This window comes from Microtus ochrogaster, chromosome 7 (assembly GCF_000317375.1).
Source record: "Microtus ochrogaster isolate Prairie Vole_2 chromosome 7, MicOch1.0, whole genome shotgun sequence".
NCBI classification, from domain to species: Eukaryota; Metazoa; Chordata; class Mammalia; order Rodentia; family Cricetidae; genus Microtus; species Microtus ochrogaster.
In genome coordinates, this window is record NC_022014.1 from 29,115,830 (window position 1) to 29,127,270 (window position 11,441).

The 11,441-nt window shown below is 51.1% G+C and overlaps 3 protein-coding genes across 4 annotated transcripts in view; 1 reads left to right on the top strand and 2 right to left on the bottom strand.

The window, feature by feature from the left end:
* Positions 1–2,465, top strand: part of Mpdu1 (mannose-P-dolichol utilization defect 1) — a 5,266-nt gene extending 2,801 nt beyond the window's left edge. Inside the window, exons 2-7 of one of the 2 annotated variants that reach the window (XM_005349772.3) lie at positions 588–653; positions 764–896; positions 1,200–1,285; positions 1,381–1,499; positions 1,632–1,742; positions 1,853–2,465. In XM_005349772.3, coding sequence (XP_005349829.1) covers positions 588–653; positions 764–896; positions 1,200–1,285; positions 1,381–1,499; positions 1,632–1,742; positions 1,853–1,978 — 641 coding nt within the window. In that variant the 3' untranslated portion in view covers positions 1,979–2,465. The remainder of the gene's footprint in view (positions 1–587; positions 654–763; positions 897–1,199; positions 1,286–1,380; positions 1,500–1,631; positions 1,743–1,852) is intronic. The other variant, XM_013347087.2, reaches the window with a different exon arrangement.
* A 75-nt stretch (positions 2,466–2,540) lies between these two features.
* Positions 2,541–3,818, bottom strand: Sox15 (SRY-box 15). Its single transcript, XM_005349773.2, has 2 exons — positions 3,292–3,818; positions 2,541–2,739 (listed from the first exon to the last, which is right to left on the bottom strand). Exons 1-2 carry the CDS (start codon positions 3,816–3,818, stop codon positions 2,583–2,585), a joined length of 684 nt encoding a protein of 227 aa, XP_005349830.1. The 3' UTR covers positions 2,541–2,582.
* Positions 3,819–5,950: 2,132 nt separating this feature from the next.
* The window catches only part of Fxr2 (FMR1 autosomal homolog 2), a 27,681-nt gene continuing 22,190 nt past the window's right edge, over positions 5,951–11,441 (bottom strand). Inside the window, exons 8-17 of the mRNA XM_005349774.2 lie at positions 10,085–10,255; positions 9,859–9,937; positions 9,444–9,553; positions 8,496–8,582; positions 7,986–8,211; positions 7,618–7,815; positions 7,319–7,519; positions 7,142–7,237; positions 6,896–6,996; positions 5,951–6,636 (exon numbers count right to left, since the gene is read on the bottom strand). Coding sequence (XP_005349831.1) covers positions 6,541–6,636; positions 6,896–6,996; positions 7,142–7,237; positions 7,319–7,519; positions 7,618–7,815; positions 7,986–8,211; positions 8,496–8,582; positions 9,444–9,553; positions 9,859–9,937; positions 10,085–10,255 — 1,365 coding nt within the window. The 3' untranslated portion in view covers positions 5,951–6,540. The remainder of the gene's footprint in view (positions 6,637–6,895; positions 6,997–7,141; positions 7,238–7,318; positions 7,520–7,617; positions 7,816–7,985; positions 8,212–8,495; positions 8,583–9,443; positions 9,554–9,858; positions 9,938–10,084; positions 10,256–11,441) is intronic.

An 11,441-nucleotide genomic window follows, 5' to 3' on the forward strand; every position in this document is an offset into this window, starting at 1 on the left:
GTAGACCAGGCTGGTCTCGAACTCACAGAGATCCACCTGCCTCTGCCTCCCGAGTGCTGGGATTAAAGGCGTGCGCCACCATCGCCCGGCATGGCAATAGTTTTTAAAGACAGGGTTTCACTATGTAACCCTGACTGACCTTAAATTCACAGAGATTAAATGAGATTACAGGCATGCACCACAACAAACTGTCCTAATGATTTTTTTTATTTATTATGTATACAGTGTTCTGTCTGCATGTATGCCTGCAGGCCAGGAGAAGGCACCAGATCTCATTGTAGTTGTAAGCAATCATGTGGATCCTGGATTGAACTCAGGTCATTAATTATCTGATGAGTTGGTAGGAAATAGAAGGTTGGGCAGGGGAAAGGCGTTCAGGTAGAAGCTGCTTTGGCAGCATACCTAGTCTGGATGTAAGATGTTTGCAGCAGGAAGGCTCCCTGCCCCATCATTTCCCCCGTCCCCCAAACGGAGACTTACTGCTGTGGTGGCCAAGGGTGAGGGGAGAGGGAACAGCTTCCCAGGGCACTTCAAACCCTCACCTGGGTTCCAGAGACCTGTTTGCTTACTTCCTTCTCTCTTCTCAGTTCCCTGCCTCAAGATTCTCCTCAGCAAAGGCCTTGGGCTGGGCATAGTGGCTGGGTCACTCCTGGGTATGTATATATAGTTCCTTCTGTTCAAGTAAAGGTGGGGTGTTGAGAGGCTAATGCCACGGGCTCGGGATAGTATGCTTCTTCCCCAGCCGTGCCCTTCTTTCCCCCAGTAAAGCTGCCCCAGATCTTTAAAATCTTGGGAGCCAAGAGTGCCGAAGGACTGAGTCTCCAGTCAGTGATGCTGGAGCTCACGGCGTTGACTGGAACTGTGGTCTACAGCATCACCAACAACTTCCCCTTCAGGTGAGGGGCCCACTCCTCACTCCCAAGGCCTAGTTGTTATTTGTTTACTGGGGAGCGGGGAGTGCTCAGAGACAACTTGTAGGAGCTGGTTCTCTTCTTCCAGTGTGGATCCCGGGGCTGGAACTCAGGTTCTCCAGCCCTAGCACCCCCACAGCTCTAGTAAGGGCTACAGCCCTCGCAGAAGTGTAGTCAGTGAGCCAGGTCTGGGGTAGGCGGGGGAGCACAGGCCTGGTGGATGGCTATGGAGGCTTTCCCCGCCTCTTTCCAGGCCTGCCTTTTCCCTCCCAACTCTTGACTCTACAGCTCTTGGGGTGAAGCACTGTTCCTGACACTCCAGACAATTGCCATCTGCTTCCTGGTCATGCACTACAGAGGAGAGACCGTCAAAGGTGCCAGGGAATTGCTGGAGAGCAGGCGTGGATCTTGGGGATCTTGTTGGGGACTCAGGAGGTTCAAGAGAGCTCCTTGTCTCCCTGACCCTTAGGCATTGCTTTCCTTGCCTGTTATGCGATGCTCCTGCTGGCGCTGCTCTCCCCACTCACGCCTCTGGCTGTAGTGACCCTGCTCCAGGCCTCCAATGTGCCTGCTGTGGTGGTGGGGAAGGTGGGTACTCCGAGTGAAAGGGTGTGTGCTGTGTGGTGGAGGCAGAATGGAACCTCAAAGGGTGGACTGTTAGTCTGGGGGAAATGAGGGCATTAGTTCAGGTGACAGAAGCCAAAGTATGGATTTCTCTAGTTGCTCCAGGCAGCCACCAACTACCATAATGGGCACACGGGCCAGCTTTCCGCTATCACAGTGTTTATGCTGTTTGGGGGCTCTTTGGCCCGAATCTTCACTTCTGTTCAGGTGAGTGCACCTTCTGTCCTCTAGAGGGCACTAAAACCTCATGCGCCCAGCTGAGTAGTAAGCTGCTTCCTCTGGAACCTTTCTAGATCTGTGTTGTCTCTCCTAAACAGGAAACTGGAGACCCCCTCATGGCTGGAGTCTTTGTGGTCTCTTCCCTCTGCAACGGCCTCATTGCTGCCCAGGTCCTCTTCTACTGGAATGCAAAGCCTCCTCACAAACAGAAAAAGGAGCAGTAGTGCTGGGGCAGCTTCTAGAACCATTCCATCCGGCCACTACCTTCAGGTTCCTCCACAGGACCTGGTCTGCTGGTACCACTTAATCATCCTCCATTCCACTTTAACTGCAGCCTCCTGAGCCAGGGTTCGCGTAAACAGCACTACTCCTTTCAGCAGGGGCTGAGGCTGCCTTTCTAAGCAGCTGTCTTCTTATTGGAGCAATGTCATGCCTTGTCCACTACCTTCCTTCTGGGCAGAGGACAGAGCCTGGACAAACGTGGTTGGGAGCTTGTGGCTGCTTCCCTCTGCCACCTGGCTGGGATAATCTATGGACCCCAGTTCTGGAGGTGGGGGAGGGGAGAATGACTCAGATAAGGGCCTCGGGGTGGGGTGGGGAGGCTCCTGCTGTGGCAGGTCCAGACGGAAGGGAAGGGTGTGGAGAAGACATGGGCTGCTGCTGTAATGAGACAATAAAGACTCAGAGACGGGCTTTCATTGTACAAAATCACGTTTAGTGTAGGTTTGTGCATTCTGCTTCCTTGGGAGACTTGTAGGCCTCTGAACTGGAAAGGGATGGGTCTGTGTGTGGGGTTGGCCCTGGATGTCTCTGCCAGTTAAAGGTGGGTTACAGACATGGGGCACCAGCAAGGGAAGTATTGTATGGAGTGGTAGAGCCTGGGGATAAGCAGGTAGGAAAAGAGGGCATTAGCTCCCCCTGGAGCCTAGGATCACTCTGAGGAAGGGAGCGCGACGAGGGGGCCTCCGGTCTACAATGGGAAGAGCTGTAGAGAGAAACATGGGGTTTGGAGGTTACACTTCTGGGTTGGAGAGACTGGGCAGTGTCCCCAACTCAGTAGGAGACTGGTCTGACCAGTTTGCGGTAGACCGGGTTAGAATTTGCTATTCAGCCAGCCATGCTGGGTACAGCAGGCATGGAACAAGACCCTAGGATGGCTTAAAGAGCAAGGTAGCTCTGTTGGGGCACGCTCAGGAGCTGTCTTGCGTGCTGCACGCTGTTCGCCTCTTGGGGCAGCAGGCCAGGAAGAAGCAACAGGATGGGCTTGGCCTCTCCTTGCCCCGGGGGCTGGGAGAGGAAGCCGGGTCACACAAGGGCCATCAACAGTGGAGAAACGGAGGTCAGAAAGTAGAATACATTATCCTGAGACGGACAAGCCTCTGTCCTGAATTCTCTGAGCTCTCCCACCCAACTGCCTGGTGTGGCTTCTGCTAGGATGGACTGGCGTTCTCCCAACTTAGCCCTCTGGCTTTCATCCCCACCCAGCCTTCAGGAAGGAGAAGTGCAGAGTGGTGGTGGGGGAGAACCAGGCACTCACGTGTAACTGCCGGGCAGGTAGGCTGACGAATAGTTGGGAGGCTGGTACCCAAAGCCTCTGCTCCCTTGCGTAGTTGTGTACCCGGGCCCCCAGTGCAGGCCACCACAGGCCAGGCCGCCTCCTCCCTGGCTGAAGTGGACAGACCCGGTGCCCGAGTTCTTGCTCTTGCGCCGAGGCCTGTACTTGTAGTCGGGGTAGTCGCGTAGGTGACGGGCTCGTAGCCGCTTGGCCTCCTCCACGAAGGGACGCTTCTCTTCGTCGTCCAGCAGCTTCCACTGCGCGCCCAGGCGCTTCGAGATCTCAGAGTTGTGCATCTTGGGGTTCTGCTGCGCCATCTGGCGGCGCTGAACAGAGCTCCACACCATGAAGGCGTTCATGGGCCGCTTCACCTTCTCCAGCGGAAGCCCCCCAGACGCTCCAGGGCTCCCGGCACCCTCCTGCTCCTGAGGTCGCAAGGACAAAGAGGCTGTGGGGACCGGAGGCTCCAAGCCCCAAGTCTGGGCTTGTGAGGAGCCGGGCAGCGCCATGGGTTGAAAGTAAAGCGTCTTTGAGGGGGCGTCTTGAATGCCCTCCTCCCAGAGTGAAGTCTGGGTACTTAAGTATCTTCCAGAGTCCTTGACTCCAACCTTTGTTCCCAGGAGTGAATTCGTCACCTCTGGAAAGCGGAATGCCGAATCCTTGTCTGTCACCAGTGTCCTGAAGAGGTTGTGCTCTCCAAGTCTAGCTACTGCCAGTCCCTCTCCCTTCCCTCTGCTGGGGCGGGACGGAGCCTTCCGCGGAGGCTGCGACTCGGTGAGGTTCTTGGTTTCCAAAGCTCCCACAGCTGCCGGGAGCGAACCCAGGTGCCACACAACTTCCCCACCTGTGCTCAGCCTCGGTGGAAGGTTCTTAAAGCCCGACTCCTCCCCCAATCCCTCCCAGAGGCTGTGCTGTCCCGACACAAACTCTGGTGTCCCGTTCTTCGCAGCCCAGACACCTCCCCTGGGGCACCACGCCCCCTCTCCACCCAAGGTCTGGTTGTCTGGCCTAATGGCCCCAATGGCTAAATTGTCAACTTTTTACCAGCAATTTAAAGCAAATTCCTTTCCTTGGTGGGATCAAGCTTGAGCATCAGATGTCCCCAGGGTCACTCCCTACTCAATACCTTTTCCGGTGCCTGTTGATCCTCAAATCCTGAACTGCCCCAGGGGTAAGAAACTCAAAGAAGATAGGCCACAGCCATTTTTGTTTTCTGAGTCATCCCAGCAGGTGCCTGGGCAGATGAGAACACTCAAGCACTTCCAGCCCTGAGACTTCCCCACTGCCACTCAATTACGGCAAGTTTCATCTTTAAATCCAAACCAGGAGCAGCCAAAGGACTCTGCACCAGAGATACTTTTTTTGGTTGTTTTGCTTTTAAGACAGGGTTTCTCTGTGTAACAGTTCTAGCTGTGTACTGGAACTTGCTTTGTAGACCAGGCTGACCTCAAACTCAAGAGATTCGCCTGCCTCTGCCTCTTGAGTGCTAGGATTAAAGGTTTGTACCACCACTCCCAGGTCCTCTGAGCTATCTTTACTGCCCTGATATATACTTTTTTAAATGTCATTATTTGAGACAGCTCTGGTGTTGCATGCCTTTACTCTCAGTGCTTGGGAGGCAGAGATAGGCAGGTGCCCGATCCACGAAGCGAGTTCCAGGACAACCAGGGCCACACAGAGAAACTCTGTCCTGAAAAACAAACAGGATGTATCAGGTACTTAGGAGGCAGAGGCAGATGGATCTCTGGCTCCCAAGTACCGAGAGTAAAGGTGTGTAACACCTTCACCTGGACATATTTATTATGTATACAGTGTTCTGCCTGCGTGTATCCCTTCAGGCCAGAAGGTGGCACAAGATCTCATTATGGAAGATTGTGAGCCACCATGTGGTTGCTGAGAATTGAACTCAGGTCCTCTGGAAGAGCAAGCATCCAGAGTTCTTAACCTCTGAGCCATCTCTCCAACCCCTGATAAATATTTAAGGATCTAAGTTCACTACATTTTAAGGTCATGGCTTCTCTGTCAAGGCATTCAGGGACGCCCTCTTTAGGATCACCTTCAGCCCTCAGTGTATTGTCCAACATAGGTCTGGAGTCTCCCAACTCTATAATCATACCTCTTTTCCCTGGAGACCCCAAAAGCTAAGGTCAAGGATGTGGATTCTGGAGTCAGAGCAACACCAGGCCAGAAATACTTGCTGACCCTCCTGGGTTCCAGAGGCCATGCTGAGAGAACCCTATTTTCACCTCTGCTGAAGGCCCAGCCTGTGCCCCGGGCCCCAGATAATCCGATTAAATAGCCTGCCCAGACTCTCAGCTCCTAGCAGGAACAGATCCAGCTTCAAGCAGTCTTGCCTAGCCTCCCGTGACTCAGGGCTTAGGAGTGGCCCAACTCTATCAAGCAACCAAGGGGAGGGAGGAAACAGCAAGGCCTGAAGCACAAACCTCTGGACCAGAAGAATAACTGGGTATGGAGAATTAAGTATGCAGCAATTCCCAGAATATCATCTTTCTGACATAGGATGAAAAGCTAAGAATAAGGAATAGAGAACAAGAGCAAGCAAGAGACCAGTGCAGGTCAGTCCTAGAGATCCAAACAGACCAGACTGGGTACAAAGAAGGCATGGGAACCACAAGGCCATTGGATTTTTTTATTCTCTTTTTAAATACTGTACAGTGAAAAATAAATACGCCTTCTCATCCACCAGACAAGGTTATCCCCCCAACTCCCTAGGGGACCTTGTCACCCCCTTCATACACACCCCTGGTTCTACTCCAAAACCTTCCCCATGCCTCCCACCCACAAATACCCTCACTATCCCCGTCTTCCACAGTGATGAGGCCCCAGAAATGGGGGGTACAGGATGGGAGGAGGGATAGCAGGGAAGCCCCCCTGAACTGTCAAATCTGGGTGGGTCATGGAGCACCCCCACCAACAGGCGGAGAATGGGGGTGTTCAGAGGTCGGGGCATTAGAGGATAAAGGCACATCCAGTCTGATTGGGAAGGGGAGGCTCCCCTCACCCTGGGGGTAGGGTGGACAAGAGGGAGGGGGTATGACCCTGTTACACACCCCTCCACTAGCTCCTGGAGGTTGGGGGGGACCCAAGCTGCTGTGCCACCCCCCACCCCCGTAGATAAGAGCAGCTCCAGCGCAGGTCAGTTGGACCCATGAGGGCCATGGTGGTGGGCAGCAAGCGAGATGGAGAAAGGAGGGATGTGGACTGGAGGTTTTATGAAACCCCATTCACCAAACTACCCAACTCCAAGGGGGCAGAGAGCTCCCCATTCTCCGAGGGGCCCTTGGGAAGCTTGCTGACAGAGTCACCCTGAGGAGGAAGCAGGAGAAGGAAAAGAATGCAATTCATCAGTACACCAGGTGTGGGCACTCCTTCTCACTACTGATACACCTGTGCTCTAGTCACTGCGAGCCTTGTCTTCTGTTCGTGCCAGCTCTGCTCTATCCTCAGCTTAACCTGAACTCTACCAGATACAGCTAATTCAACATCTCAGATATTTCCTAGAAAAGTTTTCTGTGTCCCTGCCCCGAATCAAAAGAACAGGGTAAGCTGTATCATGACTGCCTACCTTCTGTCCTGAAAGAGATTCCTCTGAGGGTTTCGTACGTTCCAGAGGTGGCCGCTGGCGGCTCTGAGACTCTGCCCGTGAGATATAGTCTGCCACAGTCACTAGGAAAGGCAGAGAGGATCGAGACTTTCAGGAACACAGGTATCCATCTCCATGGTTCTCACCGAACCCAACCCTGGTTTTCCTAGAGCAGGAGGCATCCCATTCTTAGTCCTGAAAGGCTCCAGTCCCACAGTGTCAGCTGACCTGGCTGGCGGTCTCCGCTGATAGACCCATCAGTTCGATTACCACGATTGCGGCGGCGGCGGCTCCGATTACGTCGCTGGGGTCTCGATTCATCTTCTGTGTAGTAAAGAAAAGTCATATACCCATCCTCTTCATTCTTTCTCACACCACCTATAAGAACCCAGGCTCGCTCCTCACCCAGGCCATTCTCTGTCATGATAGGACCATCAGACTCTAGGCCTCCATCCATGACAGTCCTGTCTTCATCAGTACGACGGCGGCGGGAACGGCGACGACGGGCACTTGCTGGAGGGGGTTCACCAGGTTCTGAATCAACTGGGGGCTCTGGTTCAGATGTGTCCAATAGGCTGTAAGGATTACTGTCTGGATCCTTTAGCACTGATGATGACAGGACAGAAAGGGACTGGGAGTTAGGTGACCACTATTTTCTCCTTTGGGCCCACAAACATGACACCCCGCCCCCAGCTCTCTGATACCTGAGCTAATAGATGACGAATTGTATCTTGAGGTAGGCCGGGTAACAGGTGGGGGTCCCCTTCCCCGGCCCCCAATTGGCCGCCTCCGGCTTTCTTCTCCACGGCTTGGGGGCTCTCGGTCACCAGGTCCAGCTCGATTAGGCTCCTCTCTCTTTTCTGACTCTGTCTCAGAAGCTGTGGATGGGTCTGAGCTGGGGCCTGAAGGGCACAGACAGGTTTAATCAGATCCACTGGTTTTGCCTTGAGAGTTTCACTACCTCTTCCAAACTAGAATTCCTCTTATCACTCATAAGTACTCAAGTCACTGCTTTCCCTGAGTCTCCACCCAAACATCCACCTCTCCTCCACTGTCCCCACAGTTGTCTCACCATAGGCAGGACCACCAGTCCTCCGGCCCCGGCCCCGGCCCCCATAGCTGCCCCCATATGTTCGGGTCGTGTGCAGGGAAGAGGAGGAGCTCTCATCTGTGGTATAGCCAGCCTTGTCACTGCCACCACCGCCACCCCGTCCACTCCCAGGAGGGCGGAAGCCCAGTCCAATCTGCCGAAGCTGTTCATCAATCTGCAGTCTCTCTAAGCGAAGCTGTTCAACCTCCTGGTTGGAAAGAAAACAGACAACATAGGAGAATTAAAATGAGTGGACAGTCCACTTCCTTCATGCTTTTCTCTCATATGGTCCCTGTGTAACTAAGCTTTTGGGACTACAAGAAGGAAAACAAAACATTAGAGAATAGGATACAGCCCAGAGCCAAAATATGAACTAACGGTCCTGTTCTGCAAAAAGACAAAGCATGCAGGACAGCTCCAAAGATTATATACTAGCAGTCCTTGCCCCCTCCTTCACCCCAGTTTGTCTGACATGGCTTTTGACATGGGTACCTGCAGATAGGAGAGGTGGTACTCTAGCAGTGCCTGGGCATTGCTGATATTCTCTCGGGTTCCAACAAATATGAAGGGAACCATTCCCTAGAGAACAGACCAGAACAAAGATTAGAAGTCAGTTAGAGCTGGGCGGTGGTGGTGCACGCCTTTAATCCCAGCACTCTTGAGGCAGAGGCAGGTGGATCTCTGGGAGTTCGAGGCCAGCCTGGTCTACAAGAGCTAGTTCCAGGACAGGCACCAAAGCTACAGAGAAACCCTGTCTTGAAAAACAAAACAAAACAAAACAAAACAAAAAAAATAAAGAAGTCAGTTAGGTGTGATGGCACACATAATCCTTAGCACTCAGGAGACAGGGGCAGCAGGAATTGAAAGTCATCCTCAGTTACACAGTAAAGTTAATTAAGTTCAAACACAACCTAAACTACACGAGGCTCTGTTTCAACAACCCCCGCCCCCAAAGGTGCCAGGCATGGTGGGACAGGTCTTTAGTCCCAACACTAGGGAGGCAGAGGCAGGCAGATCTCTGTGAACTGAGTTTAAGGCCAGCCTGGTTCACAAAAGTAATTTCCAGGCCAGCTAGGGCTAAATAAAAGGAAAAAGAAAGGGCTGGAGAGATGACTCAGCAGTTAAGAGCACTAGCTGTTCTTCCAAAGGTCCTGAGTTCAATTCCCAGCAACCACTTGGTGGCTCACAACCATCTGTAATAAGATCTGGTGCCCGCTTTTGGCCTGCAGGCATACATGCAGGCAGAACACTGTATAGATAATAAATAAATAAATAAATTAAATAAATAAATAAATAACAAAGAAAAAGAAAAAAGAAAATCAGAAAAGATTAAAATGTTGAAAAAAGAAAATCAGAAAGGAAAAGATTAAAATGTTAAGCCCACTCCTCAAATAGACAACAGGACCACAGTCTACGTCTAGAAGTTCCCAGGCCCCATACCTCTTCCCTGGGGTTCTTCTTGTCGTTGTCACCTTCCACACGCACCCTCACCACACCAGACTTGTCCACGATCTCCTGGATCACTTTCCCATTCTTTCCAATCACTTTGCCTAAATGGATAAAGGAGGAATTAGGCTTTTATTTTTTGTTGTTACTGTTAAGGAAATACAAGTCAAAGTCTTCTTCTATAGTCCCTTCTCATTATATATATATTGCATGTAATTCATCTTCCTGCTTCTAGGAATCTCATATAACCCTTCCAGGGATAAAAAATGCTACAATCCCTCAAACTACATCATTGCCTTTTCTCATTCTTATGTCAGACTCTTTATCCCATAAGGAATTACAAAATTGTCTTCAAGCCCTTGCCACCTGGGCCCTAACTATTCCTTTTTATATGCACACCCAAACTCACCAACCAGGTTCCTGGGCACTTGTACAGAGTCCTCAGAAAATTCCAGGTAGCTTCGAGCTTGTCGGCATGCCTCAGGTGTCTATAGAAAAGGCGAACTAAAATAGAGCCTGGCTCTCTGCCATTTTCTGACCAAAGTCAGGCAGAAAGGGTACCACAAATTTGCTTTCCACCTTATCTCTATCCCCTCAGTCCCCCAAAGGACCCAAAAGAGCAATCTTTGGCTGACCTCCCCATAGATGCGGAAAGTGCAGGTCTCTTCACCCAACTCAATGGCAGTCACTCCTGGCACTTTTCGGGCCTGCTGGATGTTGGCACCATGTGTCCCAATTGCCAGACCCATCAGGTCCTCTCTCACTGTAAACTCCTCTTGGAACGCTGCTGCCAATTGCTTACTTGTCTAAGAGGAAAAGGCACTGTGAGATCATGGTGGTGGAATCTCAGAATATGTGTCCCAGGTGGCCAATCCTCTGTACTGCTTTTTTTTGTGGAGGGGTCGGTGTCTCTCTCTCTCTCTCTCTCTCTCTCTCTCTCTCTCTTTGGTTTTTTGAGACACAGCTTTTCTGTAGCTTTGGTGCCTGTCCTGGAATTCACTCTTGTAGACCAGGCTGGCCTCAAACTCAGAGATCCACCTGTCTCTGCCTCGAGTGCTGGGACTAAAGGTGTGTGCCACCACTGCCCAGTGGGGGATTTCCTTTTTTCTTTTCTTTTTTTCCCCTTTGGTTCTTCAAGAGCAGGTTTCTCTGTAGCTTTGGAGACCAATAGGCCTCAAACTCACAGAGATCCGCCTGTGTCTGCCTCCCAAGTGCTGGAATTAAAGGTGCGTACTACTACCTCCCTGGTTTCTTTGTATTGTTTAAATAAGGAAAAAAAAGGCATAAAGAAAACCAGAACCACCTGTGATCTGCTAGGCACTGAACCCTGCACAGAAATCTCAGACACCTTTAAATACGAAGGCTTATGGGCAGTTATTAACTAATGAGGGCAGTTTGAGCTAGAAACCACCAAAGTTCTAGATTTGGTTCTAACACTAACTGGTTGAATGGTTCTTAACAAGACACACTCTGTTCTACCATCCGACAGTCCCTACAGCTGGTCTACTCGCTCTGACGTTAGTAAAAATAGTACTCCTCTTTTGAGCCCTTCTCACTCTCAGTTGTTCTGATTTTCATTAATAAAGCAATGTTTATTCTGCATTAAAAGAGAGCGACAAAGCCAGGTGGTGGTGCCACACACCTTTAATCATAGCATTTGAGAGGCAAAGACAGATCCCGGAGATCAAGGCCAGCCTGGGCTACAGAGTGAATTCCAGGATAGCCAGGACTAGAGAGAATACTGTCTTGAAAAACAAAAAGGGGGTGAAAAAAAAAAACCTAACAAGAGGATTAGACAAGGCTGACGTCAAAGTGGTTTTTTTTTTTTCTTTTTTTGGTGTTTTTCAAGACAGGGTTTCTCCAAACTGGTTTCTTAAAATTCTTTCTTTTTTTTTTTTTTGGTTTTTCAAGACAGGGTTTCTCTATGGTTTTGGAGCCTGTCCTGGAACTAGCTCTGTAGACAAGGCTGGTCTCAAACTCACAGAGATCCGC

What these genes read in the sequence shown, in the direction of transcription:
- Sox15 (XM_005349773.2), bottom strand. Translation starts at nt 3,818, where the DNA reads ATGGCGCTGCCCGGCTCCTCACAAGCCCAGACTTGGGGCTTGGAGCCT. An exon ending in TACCTGCCCGGCAGTTACAC is followed by an intron (nt 2,740 to 3,291) that starts GTGAGTGCCTGG and finishes TTCTCTCTACAG; the next exon opens with CTCTTCCCATTGTAGACCGG.